The sequence below is a fragment of the Labrus bergylta genome, chromosome 2 (genome assembly GCF_963930695.1).
Source record: "Labrus bergylta chromosome 2, fLabBer1.1, whole genome shotgun sequence".
Taxonomy (NCBI): Eukaryota; Metazoa; Chordata; class Actinopteri; order Labriformes; family Labridae; genus Labrus; species Labrus bergylta.
Window position 1 is genome coordinate 3,826,224 of NC_089196.1, and position 13,442 is coordinate 3,839,665.

A 13,442-nucleotide genomic window follows, 5' to 3' on the forward strand; every position below is an offset into this window, starting at 1 on the left:
GTCAGTCAGAAAGTTGGTGATCCACTGACAGGTGGAGGCCGGCACTGTGAGCTGGGTGAGTATACAGTGCAGAATGTCCGGAATGATGGTGTTGAAGGCCGAGCTGAAGTTCGGCAGAAGACTGTCCGATGTTCAATAGTTCTTCTCTGGTAAAAGAGACCAGAGCAGGGGAGCAAAAAACTACAAAAGGAAAAAAATGCAGCAAGTACGAGAGAGCGCAGCACCATGGCAACCATCCGCGGCGCCATCTTGATACTTCTCATTTTATTTTGTGATACTTTTACAAACACAGCTGATAAAACAAAGACACAGAGAAAAAGTGCCAGCAATGAAGTTACACAAAAAGCTAAAATATTGAAAAGTAAAAAAAAAAAGAAGTTATAATTAAATAGTGATGCTCTGCTAACACAACTTTAACTTTCATTTCAGTTTCGATGAGGGGTTTGAAGGAGTAAAGTTGTGTGGACGTCTGTTCTGTGCAGCAGCAGAGAGAGAACAGCAGACAGGAGAGAACACAGTGCAGCTGTTATTATCAGTGTGCAGATATGAAACTTTAACCTACCTTGACGAGCCGGATTTCCTGCTCGATCTGTACTCCCACATGAAGGACTATGAGACTAAAACAGGCTTGAGAGTTCTTCCATCAGTACAGTCAGTTTTCCAGTCCGCTCCTGCTGTCTGGGACATTGACCTCTCGGAGAGAAAGACCTCCATCCTCCTGGAAGTGCTGAGACTCCGTCCAGAGAAGACTCCAGTGAACCTGACGGGCTGTCCCGATGAAGAGATTGAAGTGAGGAGCTTCCTTCAGTGTCTGCCTCATATCTCACAGCTCAGGTAAATGAATTACTCTTCACACCACAGTGTACACCTGTTAAGGTTTGACTATCCAATAACACATGATGATGTGTACATGTAAAGTTTAATGCATCACTTTTGTGCAAAATCAAGAAGCTAAATAAATGAAAAACATTGTTCTCTTTAACGATTTTGTGCTCTTAGTAATTAAACACAAATTGTCAAAACATAAAATCCAATGGATGTTGGAAGTCAGTTTCAATTGGGGGTGCTGAGAGGAGTAATTCTATTTGATGACGTCATACTATTTGCTGCCCAAAATAATATTTTATTAATTATTGTAATGTTCAGTATTATAAATATTTAGAGTATTAACAGCAGCTTAAACATTTCAACAGACATTTAACCTCACTCTGAAGGTTCAGACGTGGTTTATGACCAGTTTATGTAGTTTTTAATAAGCAGGGAGGTTGACATGCTGACGCACAGGCAGATGAGCACTCAGTGCACATTAAGCAGTTTAGACGGCCTCTGTCTGTTAACAGCAGAGACTGCAGTCTGCCATGTAGTTCACAGGTTAAAATGTAAACTGAAGAGGAGATGATCAATTTAACTTTTTGTTTCTTGTCCGTCCACTTATATGCGCAATGACATGTTCCCGGACTCTTGCTCCAACTTGTAGCTCTCTCTCTCTCTCTCTCTCTCTCGTGCGCAGACCCACAGTTATCTTTAAATACACGTTTTTGACATATATGAGGGAGAGAAGCTCATGAAAAAAGGGGGTATGCACTGCGGACGAAGGTGATCTAATTTTAAGACTAGTAAATAAACTTTATGTGCAAATTTTCAAGACAAAAGGTGAGCAATGGAGCAGCGGTGCTTGGCGGCGTCTTAGGCGAAGTGGATTTGTGCAGTTGAAGTTGTTCTACTGGTTCTAAAAGAATATTCTGCCAGGATTTCAAAATCTAGTGTAATAATTAGTTATGCTGCTTTGTCTGACAGGATGATCAAACATACCGCTGTAGGCTAGTACAGCCACACATCACATGTAACGGGAAAAACTGTAGTTTTAATTTTCTACAGCTTGATGGTTCAAATTGTCCCTTACTGCGTTAGCGGTGCAAATTAGACTATGGCGGGCCGCTACAGTCTAGGTATTTAATGGGAAACACTGCACACCTTTTCTTTTTGGACTTTAGTGAGTTTCAAAGTTGTCGTCCAGTATTCCAGTGTTTGGAACGGACTGATTTCTGAATATTTGAGTTGAAGGTTTCCTTAAAGTCACTCTGTTGGTTTATGAGCTGAATCCATGTCATAACATAACATCTCATTAGACAGAGTTTAAGAAACAACTCTGTATTTGACCTTTCTGAGTCCTCCAACACTTTTGAAAGAATTACATTTCGTGAAAGTTTAGAGAAATCTACATTTGATCTTCTTTATTGCATCATTATTTGTGTGTAGATTACCAAAGTGTTTTGTTTTCTGCTCATTTGTGTTTATTTGTAAGCTTTGAGTAGATACACTCTGTCAGTAATTCATGTCTCGTTTCTGATGCTGACTTAACAAAGTTTTCAACTTTCATTTCAGTTTCTCTGACTGGTTTAAAAGAGAAGTCAATTTGTGTGGACGTCTATTCTGTGCAGCAGCAGAGAGAGAACAGCAGACAGGAGAGAACACACTGCAGCTGTTATCATCACTGTGCACATATGAAACATTTCCTATTATTGGCAGATCCATTCATGATGACGTCAAGAAATATCAGTGTTCATTCCTTCTGGATCTGTACTCCCACATGAAGGACTATGAGACTAAAACAGGCTTGAGAGTTCTTCCATCAGTACAGTCAGTTTTCCAGTCAGCTCCTGATGTCTGGTACATTGACCTCTCAAAGAGAAAGACCTCCATCCTCCTGGAAGTGCTGAGACTCCGTCCAGAGAAGACTCCAGTGAAGCTGACGGACTGTCCAGATGAAGAGAGTGAAGTGAGGAGCTTCCTTCAGTGTCTGCCTCATATCTCACAGCTCAGGTAAATGAATTACTCTTCACACCACAGTGTACACCTGTTAAGGTTTGCTCCTCCATCTGAATCCTCTCACTGTAAGATTGAATTATCCAATAACACTTGGTTACATTGTAACCTTGGTTCTCTGAGTGAAGAGGTTGTCCCTTCACCAAACATATTTCCAATATGGGAATTGATTCCATTTAAGGACATCTGACGTGAACATTTCTTTTAAAGATACAACTTCCATGGCTGCATGTGAGGGTATAACAGGCCCCAGTGATTTACATTGTTTGAAACCGTACTCGAGTGGCGTCTTTGCGAAGGGACAACCTCTTCACTCAGAGAACCAACGTTACAATGTCACCAAGCGTTCTCTATTGTATCAAGGTTGTCCCTACACCAAACATATTTCCAACATGGTACTCTTTAAGACACCCCATGAGGAGAACGAGGAGACAAGAGCAGAAACTGCCTCAAGACACCCACTGGTCCCCAGCTCTGATATTTGAATGAGACGTCACCATATACACATTATCCCTCACTGCCAAGTGACATTGCCACTCGCCACTTGTCACTGCCTGATGTTTGGGGGCCAGACGCGCCCCAAACATGTCCAACCCTGCCAGATGCAAGTGATCGGACTTGAAGGATAATTGTCACTCAGGCGACGTGCCTTTTGGCAGGCCATCTGACAGGGGTACAAACCATCCCCTTTGTTGGGGTCTCAAGGGCCCCTGTGTCAAAGGTCTCAGTGATCATGTTATTATGATGCAGCTGCCCTCAGCACTTGTTCCCAGGGATTGAAGTTCTCAGTCGCTGTGACGGATTTCCGTCAATTTCACAATTGGAATAATTTTAGTCAGTATCAATCAGATAAAAAAAGTCGAGCAGAATGAGGGTTAGTGACATACCTTCACGAGCAAACTGCTGATGGTAATGTCAGGCATTTATCTGAACCCTGTAACACAAGTGTAGTTCTGCATTTGTGTGGCATTTCAAATGTACAGTGAGAACTTTTATCTGCTACATGAAGTCCGACCAAGTGAAATACTTTACAATGATAATCCGTAACATGACAGAGTTTACTGTCAGTCAAGTTTCATTACCGGGCAAACAGTGGCCGAGTGCTCCACTACCGGACACACTCCTTTAGGAACACGTGTCAAGACAACAGGTGATACAACACATTACCCACACAGAGCACTGCAACATGAATCATCTTTAAACTGGACAACACAATTCTTACATGTTATATTAGCTTAACCAGCTAACACTAGTTTACTTTGTTACATTTAACGACTGAGTGGGTGGAAGTTATTAAGTACAATACATACGTTCTGAACAAATCTAATAAAAACCTTCTTGTACTTAAAAACAAATACTTCTTACTCCACTGAATATATAGAAAATCTTGAGTTTCTTTGCCTGTTACCTATCAGATTCAGATTTATAATGCAAAATAGGATGAATACACTATTTGTCAAAATATCTTTACGTATGTGCCCAGGGAATTCTCAAGGTATCCAACTACAGGTATGTAAATAAATAAATAAAAACAATTTACATTACTCAAATAGGATAAGCTTCAGCTGTAGCAGTTACAGCGAAACGAGGAACACATTAATGCATCAAAAAAAATGAATAATATAATTAATATTCAGTAAAAGGTCAATATTTCCAAAGTAACTATTTTTCCTTTGTTACTCCAGACTAAAGTCTGATGAGTTTGTACTCTAACTTCTGTAACTGGTTAGAGTATGTTAGGTATTTCTGTTTGGTTACTACTTTAGGCTGCTAAAGGTCTAGATCTTGAGCTTTCTAAAAAGAAAAACGTGTCAGTTTTAATCCATAGATAGAAAACATCTATTCAAATTGGTTATTTGTTACATGTTTTATACCTTGAGAATTTTCAGTCAAAATCATGTTTTTTTGCTTTAATCCCTGTGTTCCCCAAAAGCGGTGCCATATGCTACATTGAAGCTATAGAACCCGGCGGTACGTGGATGGGCCACGCCGGACAGTTCTCAGTGAGAGTAGCGCCCCGCCACAAGGACCAAGAGGTTGCAGTTCCCCCGTGTGGAGTGTGGTCTTACAAACATAAAATAAAAGAGAGTTTACAAGCTGCTGTGGGAGTGTTCCCTTAACTCTGCCTCTTGGGTATGGTTCTTGCATCCTGCTGGTCCTTACCCTGGTTGGCATGTCAACATTGCACATTGGTGTATTGGATTGTGGGCTGCTGTCTCGCGGGGTGTCTTAAAGAGTTACCCTGGTTACATTGTAACCTTGGTTCTCTGACTGAAGAGACTATCTCTCCAGCCTCTAGGCCGCTCGCTGAAAGGTTCCAATCAAACTGTCAGTGATTACACATCAGCACAGGTGCTTTATAGATGAGCTGTGGGACGTGACCGGGCGAGCCAGAGTGTCCTAAAGTAATATCCACAGACTATGATGAGCAGGGGATCATATCCTGTGTATGTTATGTAACAGAGTGGAGAGATAGTCTCTTCACTCAGAGAACCAAGGTTACAGTGTAACCCTACATTTCATTGCTGATGTTGACATAACAAATTTATTTTCCTAAGTAATTAAAGTTTTTTTTTTTATCATGAAGCTTCAGGATGACCCACCAAGATCCAGAACAAGAAGACCAGGAGCCAGACCATAGGACCCTAGAGAGAAGGAAAAAGAAGCTGTTACTGGATTTATGCCTGCAAGCAGCACTTGACAAAGAAGAGAGCTTTCACCATGTTGTGTCTCAGCTCGTCTCTTTGTTTTCTGTTGACAAACACTTGCATAACTTTTTTGTTGATTTGTATCAACATGTCAAGAGTGAAGGGTGTTTAAGTGTTATTCCAAAACTGGGTCAACTTTTTGAGTCAGCTGCTGGTGTCTGGTCCATAAACCTGTCGGAGATCAACACCTCCATGCTCCTGGAAGTGCTGAGACTCAGATCAGAGAAGACTCCAGTGAAGCTTACCGGCTGCTTTGATGAAGAGAGTGAAGTGAGGACTTTCCTTCAGTGTCTGCCTCATATCTCACAGCTCAGGTAAATGGTTATTTCTGTGATTTTCCTGTTTTCACTTGTGTACATGGTCAAAGTTAATAATTACTCAGAATTATGAAACATTTCACACAAACATTTGGTGTTTTTAAGGCCTGCTTAATGACCCATGAGGGATGATTGATGTGAAGCAGCTTGTACAAAGAAAACTTAAAGATTTGGATAGTGGATAAGGAAAGGTCTAACAACACGTCTGTAATTTGTTTACAAAGGGAACTTACTAAATTTAAAATCTGCTGGACAAACACAGCCAAGAGCAGAATGACTTTTTCATGATTTGAATCAGAGGTGCTGATTATATATTTATTCACAGCAGAATATGAGGTTCATAAAACCTTCACATCAGTCTGTAGTTCATTACTGAATAAGGCCTTATCAACAGGATCTAGCCTACGCCGCAACCGTGCCGGAGCACGACACATCAATTTAGCACAGAAAAGAACAAACAGGACAGAAAGTCCGGAGCGGACACGCAATGCACACGTATCTGGTGGCAGTTCAGGTCCGATAGCTTTCTACCGATAACGTTGGCTGATAAAAAAACGTAGGTTACTACTCGTCCTGATTGGTCAGCTGTCAGAAAGGCCAACCATTCATTCCAACCATTCATGACACTTGGTGTAAAAATATGAACATGAAGTTGTTTATTTTGTGATACTTTTACAAACACAGCTGATAAAACAAAGACACAGAGAAAAAGTGCCAGCAATGAAGTTACACAAAAAGATGAAATATTGGAACAATTTAAAAATTAAAGTTATAATTAAAAAGTAATGCTCTGCTAACACAACTTTAACTTTCATTTCAGTTTCTCTGAGGGGTTTGAAAGAGAAGTCGAGTTGTGTGGACGTCTGTTCTGTGCAGCAGCAGAGAGAGAACAGCAGACAGGAGAGAACACACTGCAGCTGTTATTATCAGTGTGCAGATATGAAGCATTCTCCTACCTGTACAAGCCGGATTTCTTTCTGGATCTGTGCTCCCACATGAAGGACTATGAGACTAAAACAGGCTTGAGAGTTCTTCCATCATTACAGTCAGTTTTCCAGTCAGCTCCTGATGTCTGGTACATTGACCTCTCAAAGAGAAAGACCTCCATCCTCCTGGAAGTGCTGAGACTCCGTCCAGAGAAGACTCCAGTGAAGCTGACGGGCTGTCCAGATGAAGAGAGTGAAGTGAGGAGCTTCCTTCAGTGTCTGCCTCATATCTCACAGCTCAGGTAAATGAATTACTCTTCACACCACAGTGTACACCTGTTAAGGTTTGCTCCTCCATCTGAATCCTCTCACTGTAAGATTGAATTATCCAATAACACATGATGATGAAATGTGTAACATACTCCCAGAAATCCTAATTTAGCTGAACAACTGCTTTCTGAAGTTTTTAAAAATATAGAATGAAACAGGTCCAAACTTGTGATGGTCTATTTCAGTCTTTGGAGCTAATTGATGATGAATTATTTACCAGTAAATAAACAGCTGCTGAATAAGAGGTTTGAAAGATATTCATTTTGAAGAGTGAACGAGATGATTCAATAACAGCATGAAAAACAATCTGTATTAACCAATCAAATCAATAAATGTACCACATGAAGGCTCAATAGTTTAAAAGAAAGAAGACTAAAGAGTAAACATGTTTATAAGATGTCAAATGAATCCTGATGATTAAAAAGATTATCATCAGGATGTGATAAATAAATGTAAAGAAAACAATGACACACCTTTTCTTTTTGGACTTTAGTGAGTTTCAAAGTTGTCGTCCAGTATTCCAGTGTTTGGAACGGATTGATTTCTGAATATTTGAGTTGAAGGTTTCCTTAAAGTCACTCTGTTGGTTTATGAGCTGAATCCATGTCATAACATAACATCTCATTAGACAGAGTTTAAGAAACAACTCTGTATTTGACCTTTCTGAGTCCTCCAACACTTTTGAAAGAATTACATTTCGTGAAAGTTTAGAGAAATCTACATTTGATCTTCTTTATTGCATCATTATTTGTGTGTAGATTACCAAAGTGTTTTGTTTTCTGCTCATTTGTGTTTATTTGTAAGCTTTGAGTAGATACACTCTGTCAGTAATTCATGTCTCGTTTCTGATGCTGACTTAACAAAGTTTTCAGCTTTCATTTCAGTTTCTCTGACTGGTTTAAAAGAGAAGTCGAGTTGTGTGGACGTCTGTTCTGTGCAGCAGCAGAGAGAGAACAGCAGACAGGAGAGAACACACTGCAGCTGTTATCATCACTGTGCACATATGAAACATTTCCCTTCATTGATAAAGAGGAATGTGACGATTATGAAGAATATCAGTGTTTATTCCTTCTGGATCTGTGCTCCCACATGAAGGACTATGAGACTAAAACAGGCTTGAGAGTTCTTCCATCAGTACAGTCAGTTTTCCAGTCAGCTCCTGATGTCTGGTACATTGACCTCTCAAAGAGAAAGACCTCCATCCTCCTGGAAGTGCTGAGACTCCGTCCAGAGAAGACTCCAGTGAAGCTGACGGGCTGTCCAGATGAAGAGAGTGAAGTGAGGAGCTTCCTTCAGTGTCTGCCTCATATCTCACAGCTCAGGTAAATGAATTACTCTTCACACCACAGTGTACACCTGTTAAGGTTTGCTCCTCCATCTGAATCCTCTCACTGTAAGATTGAATTATCCAATAACACATGATGATGAAATGTGTAACATACTCCCAGAAATCCTAATTTAGCTGAACAACTGCTTTCTGAAGTTTTTAAAAATATAGAATGAAACAGGTCCAAACTTGTGATGGTCTATTTCAGTCTTTGGAGCTAATTGATGATGAATTATTTACCAATAAATAAACAGCTGCTGAATAAGAGGTTTGAAAGATATTCATTTTGAAGAGTGAACGAGATGATTCAATAACAGCATGAAAAACAATCTGTATTAACCAATCAAATCAATAAATGTACCACATGAAGGCTCAATAGTTTAAAAGAAAGAAGACTAAAGAGTAAACATGTTTATAAGATGTCAAATGAATCCTGATGATTAAAAAGATTATCATCAGGATGTGATAAATAAATGTAAAGAAAATACTGACACACCTTTTCTTTTTGGACTTTAGTGAGTTTCAAAGTTGTCGTCCAGTATTCCAGTGTTTGGAACGGATTGATTTCTGAATATTTGAGTTGAAGGTTTCCTTAAAGTCACTCTGTTGGTTTATGAGCTGAATCCATGTCATAACATAACATCTCATTAGACAGAGTTTAAGAAACAACTCTGTATTTGACCTTTCTGAGTCCTCCAACACTTTTGAAAGAATTACATTTAGTGAAAGTTTAGAGAAATCTACATTTGATCTTCTTTATTGCATCATTATTTGTGTGTAGATTACCAAAGTGTTTTGTTTTCTGCTCATTTGTGTTTATTTGTAAGCTTTGAGTAGATACACTCTGTCAGTAATTCATGTCTCGTTTCTGATGCTGACTTAACAAAGTTTTCAACTTTCGTTTCAGTTTCTCTTACTGGTTTAAAAGAGGAGTCGAGTTGTGTGGACGTCTGTTCTGTGCAGCAGCAGAGAGAGAACAGCAGACAGGAGAGAACACACTGCAGCTGTTATCATCACTGTGCACATATGAAACATTTCCCTTCATTGATAAAGAGGAATGTGACGATTATGAAGAATATCAGTGTTCATTCCTTCTGGATCTGTGCTCCCACATGAAGGACTATGAGACTAAAACAGGCTTGAGAGTTCTTCCATCATTACAGTCAGTTTTCCAGTCAGCTCCTGCTGTCTGGTACATTGACCTCTCAGAGAGAAAGACCTCCATCCTCCTGGAAGTGCTGAGACTCCGTCCAGAGAAGACTCCAGTGAAGCTGACGGACTGTCCAGATGAAGAGAGTGAAGTGAGGAGCTTCCTTCAGTGTCTGCCTCATATCTCACAGCTCAGGTAAATGAATTACTCTTCACACCACAGTGTACACCTGTTAAGGTTTGCTCCTCCATCTGAATCCTCTCACTGTAAGATTGAATTATCCAATAACACATGATGATGAAATGTGTAACATACTCCCAGAAATCCTAATTTAGCTGAACAACTGCTTTCTGAAGTTTTTAAAAATATAGAATGAAACAGGTCCAAACTTGTGATGGTCTATTTCAGTCTTTGGAGCTAATTGATGATGAATTATTTACCAGTAAATAAACAGCTGCTGAATAAGAGGTTTGAAAGATATTCATTTTGAAGAGTGAACGAGATGATTCAATAACAGCATGAAAAACAATCTGTATTAACCAATCAAATCAATAAATGTACCACATGAAGGCTCAATAGTTTAAAAGAAAGAAGACTAAAGAGTAAACATGTTTATAAGATGTCAAATGAATCCTGATGATTAAAAAGATTATCATCAGGATGTGATAAATAAATGTAAAGAAAACAATGACACACCTTTTCTTTTTGGACTTTAGTGAGTTTCAAAGTTGTCGTCCAGTATTCCAGTGTTTGGAACGGATTGATTTCTGAATATTTGAGTTGAAGGTTTCCTTAAAGTCACTCTGTTGGTTTATGAGCTGAATCCATGTCATAACATAACATCTCATTAGACAGAGTTTAAGAAACAACTCTGTATTTGACCTTTCTGAGTCCTCCAACACTTTTGAAAGAATTACATTTAGTGAAAGTTTAGAGAAATCTACATTTGATCTTCTTTATTGCATCATTATTTGTGTGTAGATTACCAAAGTGTTTTGTTTTCTGCTCATTTGTGTTTATTTGTAAGCTTTGAGTAGATACACTCTGTCAGTAATTCATGTCTCGTTTCTGATGCTGACTTAACAAAGTTTTCAGCTTTCATTTCAGTTTCTCTTACTGGTTTAAAAGAGAAGTCGAGTTGTGTGGACGTCTGTTCTGTGCAGCAGCAGAGAGAGAACAGCAGACAGGAGAGAACACACTGCAGCTGTTATCATCACTGTGCACATATGAAACATTTCCCTTCATTGATAAAGAGGAATGTGACGATTATGAAGAATATCAGTGTTCATTCCTTCTGGATCTGTGCTCCCACATGAAGGACTATGAGACTAAAACAGGCTTGAGAGTTCTTCCATCATTACAGTCAGTTTTCCAGTCAGCTCCTGATGTCTGGTACATTGACCTCTCAGAGAGAAAGACCTCCATCCTCCTGGAAGTGCTGAGACTCCGTCCAGAGAAGACTCCAGTGAAGCTGACGGACTGTCCAGATGAAGAGAGTGAAGTGAGGAGCTTCCTTCAGTGTCTGCCTCATATCTCACAGCTCAGGTAAATGAATTACTCTTCACACCACAGTGTACACCTGTTAAGGTTTGCTCCTCCATCTGAATTCTCTCACTGTAAGATTGAATTATCCAATAACACATGATGATGAAATGTGTAACATACTCCCAGAAATCCTAATTTAGCTGAACAACTGCTTTCTGAAGTTTTTAAAAATATAGAATGAAACAGGTCCAAACTTGTGATGGTCTATTTCAGTCTTTGGAGCTAATTGATGATGAATTATTTACCAATAAATAAACAGCTGCTGAATAAGAGGTTTGAAAGATATTCATTTTGAAGAGTGAACGAGATGATTCAATAACAGCATGAAAAACAATCTGTATTAACCAATCAAATCAATAAATGTACCACATGAAGGCTCAATAGTTTAAAAGAAAGAAGACTAAAGAGTAAACATGTTTATAAGATGTCAAATGAATCCTGATGATTAAAAAGATTATCATCAGGATGTGATAAATAAATGTAAAGAAAATACTGACACACCTTTTCTTTTTGGACTTTAGTGAGTTTCAAAGTTGTCGTCCAGTATTCCAGTGTTTGGAACGGACTGATTTCTGAATATTTGAGTTGAAGGTTTCCTTAAAGTCACTCTGTTGGTTTATGAGCTGAATCCATGTCATAACATAACATCTCATTAGACAGAGTTTAAGAAACAACTCTGTATTTGACCTTTCTGAGTCCTCCAACACTTTTGAAAGAATTACATTTAGTGAAAGTTTAGAGAAATCTACATTTGATCTTCTTTATTGCATCATTATTTGTGTGTAGATTACCAAAGTGTTTTGTTTTCTGCTCATTTGTGTTTATTTGTAAGCTTTGAGTAGATACACTCTGTCAGTAATTCATGTCTCGTTTCTGATGCTGACTTAACAAAGTTTTCAACTTTCATTTCAGTTTCTCTGACTGGTTTAAAAGAGAAGTCGAGTTGTGTGGACGTCTGTTCTGTGCAGCAGCAGAGAGAGAACAGCAGACAGGAGAGAACACACTGCAGCTGTTATCATCACTGTGCACATATGAAACATTTCCTATCAGTGGCCGATACATTCATGACACCAAGAAATATCAGTGTTCATTCCTTCTGGATCTGTACTCCCACATGAAGGACTATGAGACTAAAACAGGCTTGAGAGTTCTTCCATCAGTACAGTCAGTTTTCCAGTCAGCTCCTGCTGTCTGGTACATTGACCTCTCAAAGAGAAAGACCTCCATCCTCCTGGAAGTGCTGAGACTCCGTCCAGAGAAGACTCCAGTGAAGCTGACGGGCTGTCCAGATGAAGAGAGTGAAGTGAGGAGCTTCCTTCAGTGTCTGCCTCATATCTCACAGCTCAGGTAAATGAATTACTCTTCACACCACAGTGTACACCTGTTAAGGTTTGCTCCTCCATCTGAATCCTCTCACTGTAAGATTGAATTATCCAATAACACATGATGATGAAATGTGTAACATACTCCCAGAAATCCTAATTTAGCTGAACAACTGCTTTCTGAAGTTTTTAAAAATATAGAATGAAACAGGTCCAAACTTGTGATGGTCTATTTCAGTCTTTGGAGCTAATTGATGATGAATTATTTACCAATAAATAAACAGCTGCTGAATAAGAGGTTTGAAAGATATTCATTTTGAAGAGTGAACGAGATGATTCAATAACAGCATGAAAAACAATCTGTATTAACCAATCAAATCAATAAATGTACCACATGAAGGCTCAATAGTTTAAAAGAAAGAAGACTAAAGAGTAAACATGTTTATAAGATGTCAAATGAATCCTGATGATTAAAAAGATTATCATCAGGATGTGATAAATAAATGTAAAGAAAACAATGACACACCTTTTCTTTTTGGACTTTAGTGAGTTTCAAAGTTGTCGTCCAGTATTCCAGTGTTTGGAACGGATTGATTTCTGAATATTTGAGTTGAAGGTTTCCTTAAAGTCACTCTGTTGGTTTATGAGCTGAATCCATGTCATAACATAACATCTCATTAGACAGAGTTTAAGAAACAACTCTGTATTTGACCTTTCTGAGTCCTCCAACACTTTTGAAAGAATTACATTTAGTGAAAGTTTAGAGAAATCTACATTTGATCTTCTTTATTGCATCATTATTTGTGTGTAGATTACCAAAGTGTTTTGTTTTCTGCTCATTTGTGTTTATTTGTAAGCTTTGAGTAGATACACTCTGTCAGTAATTCATGTCTCGTTTCTGATGCTGACTTAACAAAGTTTTCAGCTTTCATTTCAGTTTCTCTTACTGGTTTAAAAGAGAAGTCAATTTGTGTGGACGTCTGTTCTGTGC

At 38.8% G+C, this 13,442-nt stretch overlaps 1 protein-coding gene across 1 annotated transcript; it reads left to right on the forward strand.

Moving 5' to 3' along the window:
- The first annotated feature begins 2,414 nt into the window (after positions 1–2,414).
- LOC110005110 (uncharacterized) lies at positions 2,415–13,366 on the forward strand. Its single transcript, XM_065962867.1, has 7 exons — positions 2,415–2,823; positions 5,414–5,848; positions 6,672–7,079; positions 7,980–8,429; positions 9,342–9,779; positions 10,680–11,129; positions 12,042–13,366. The coding sequence occupies exons 1-7, from the start codon at positions 2,591–2,593 to the stop codon at positions 12,478–12,480; spliced, it is 2,853 nt and encodes a 950-aa protein (XP_065818939.1). The 5' UTR covers positions 2,415–2,590; the 3' UTR covers positions 12,481–13,366.
- Positions 13,367–13,442: the final 76 nt, after the last annotated feature.

Excerpts from the sequence above, each read along its gene's own strand:
- LOC110005110 (XM_065962867.1), top strand. The coding sequence starts at position 2,591 with ATGAAGGACTATGAGACTAAAACAGGCTTGAGAGTTCTTCCATCAGTA. Across the intron at positions 2,824-5,413 it reads CCTCATATCTCACAGCTCAG|CTTCAGGATGACCCACCAAG; the intron begins GTAAATGAATTA and ends TTTATCATGAAG. Across the intron at positions 7,080-7,979 it reads CCTCATATCTCACAGCTCAG|CTTTCATTTCAGTTTCTCTG; the intron begins GTAAATGAATTA and ends CAAAGTTTTCAG.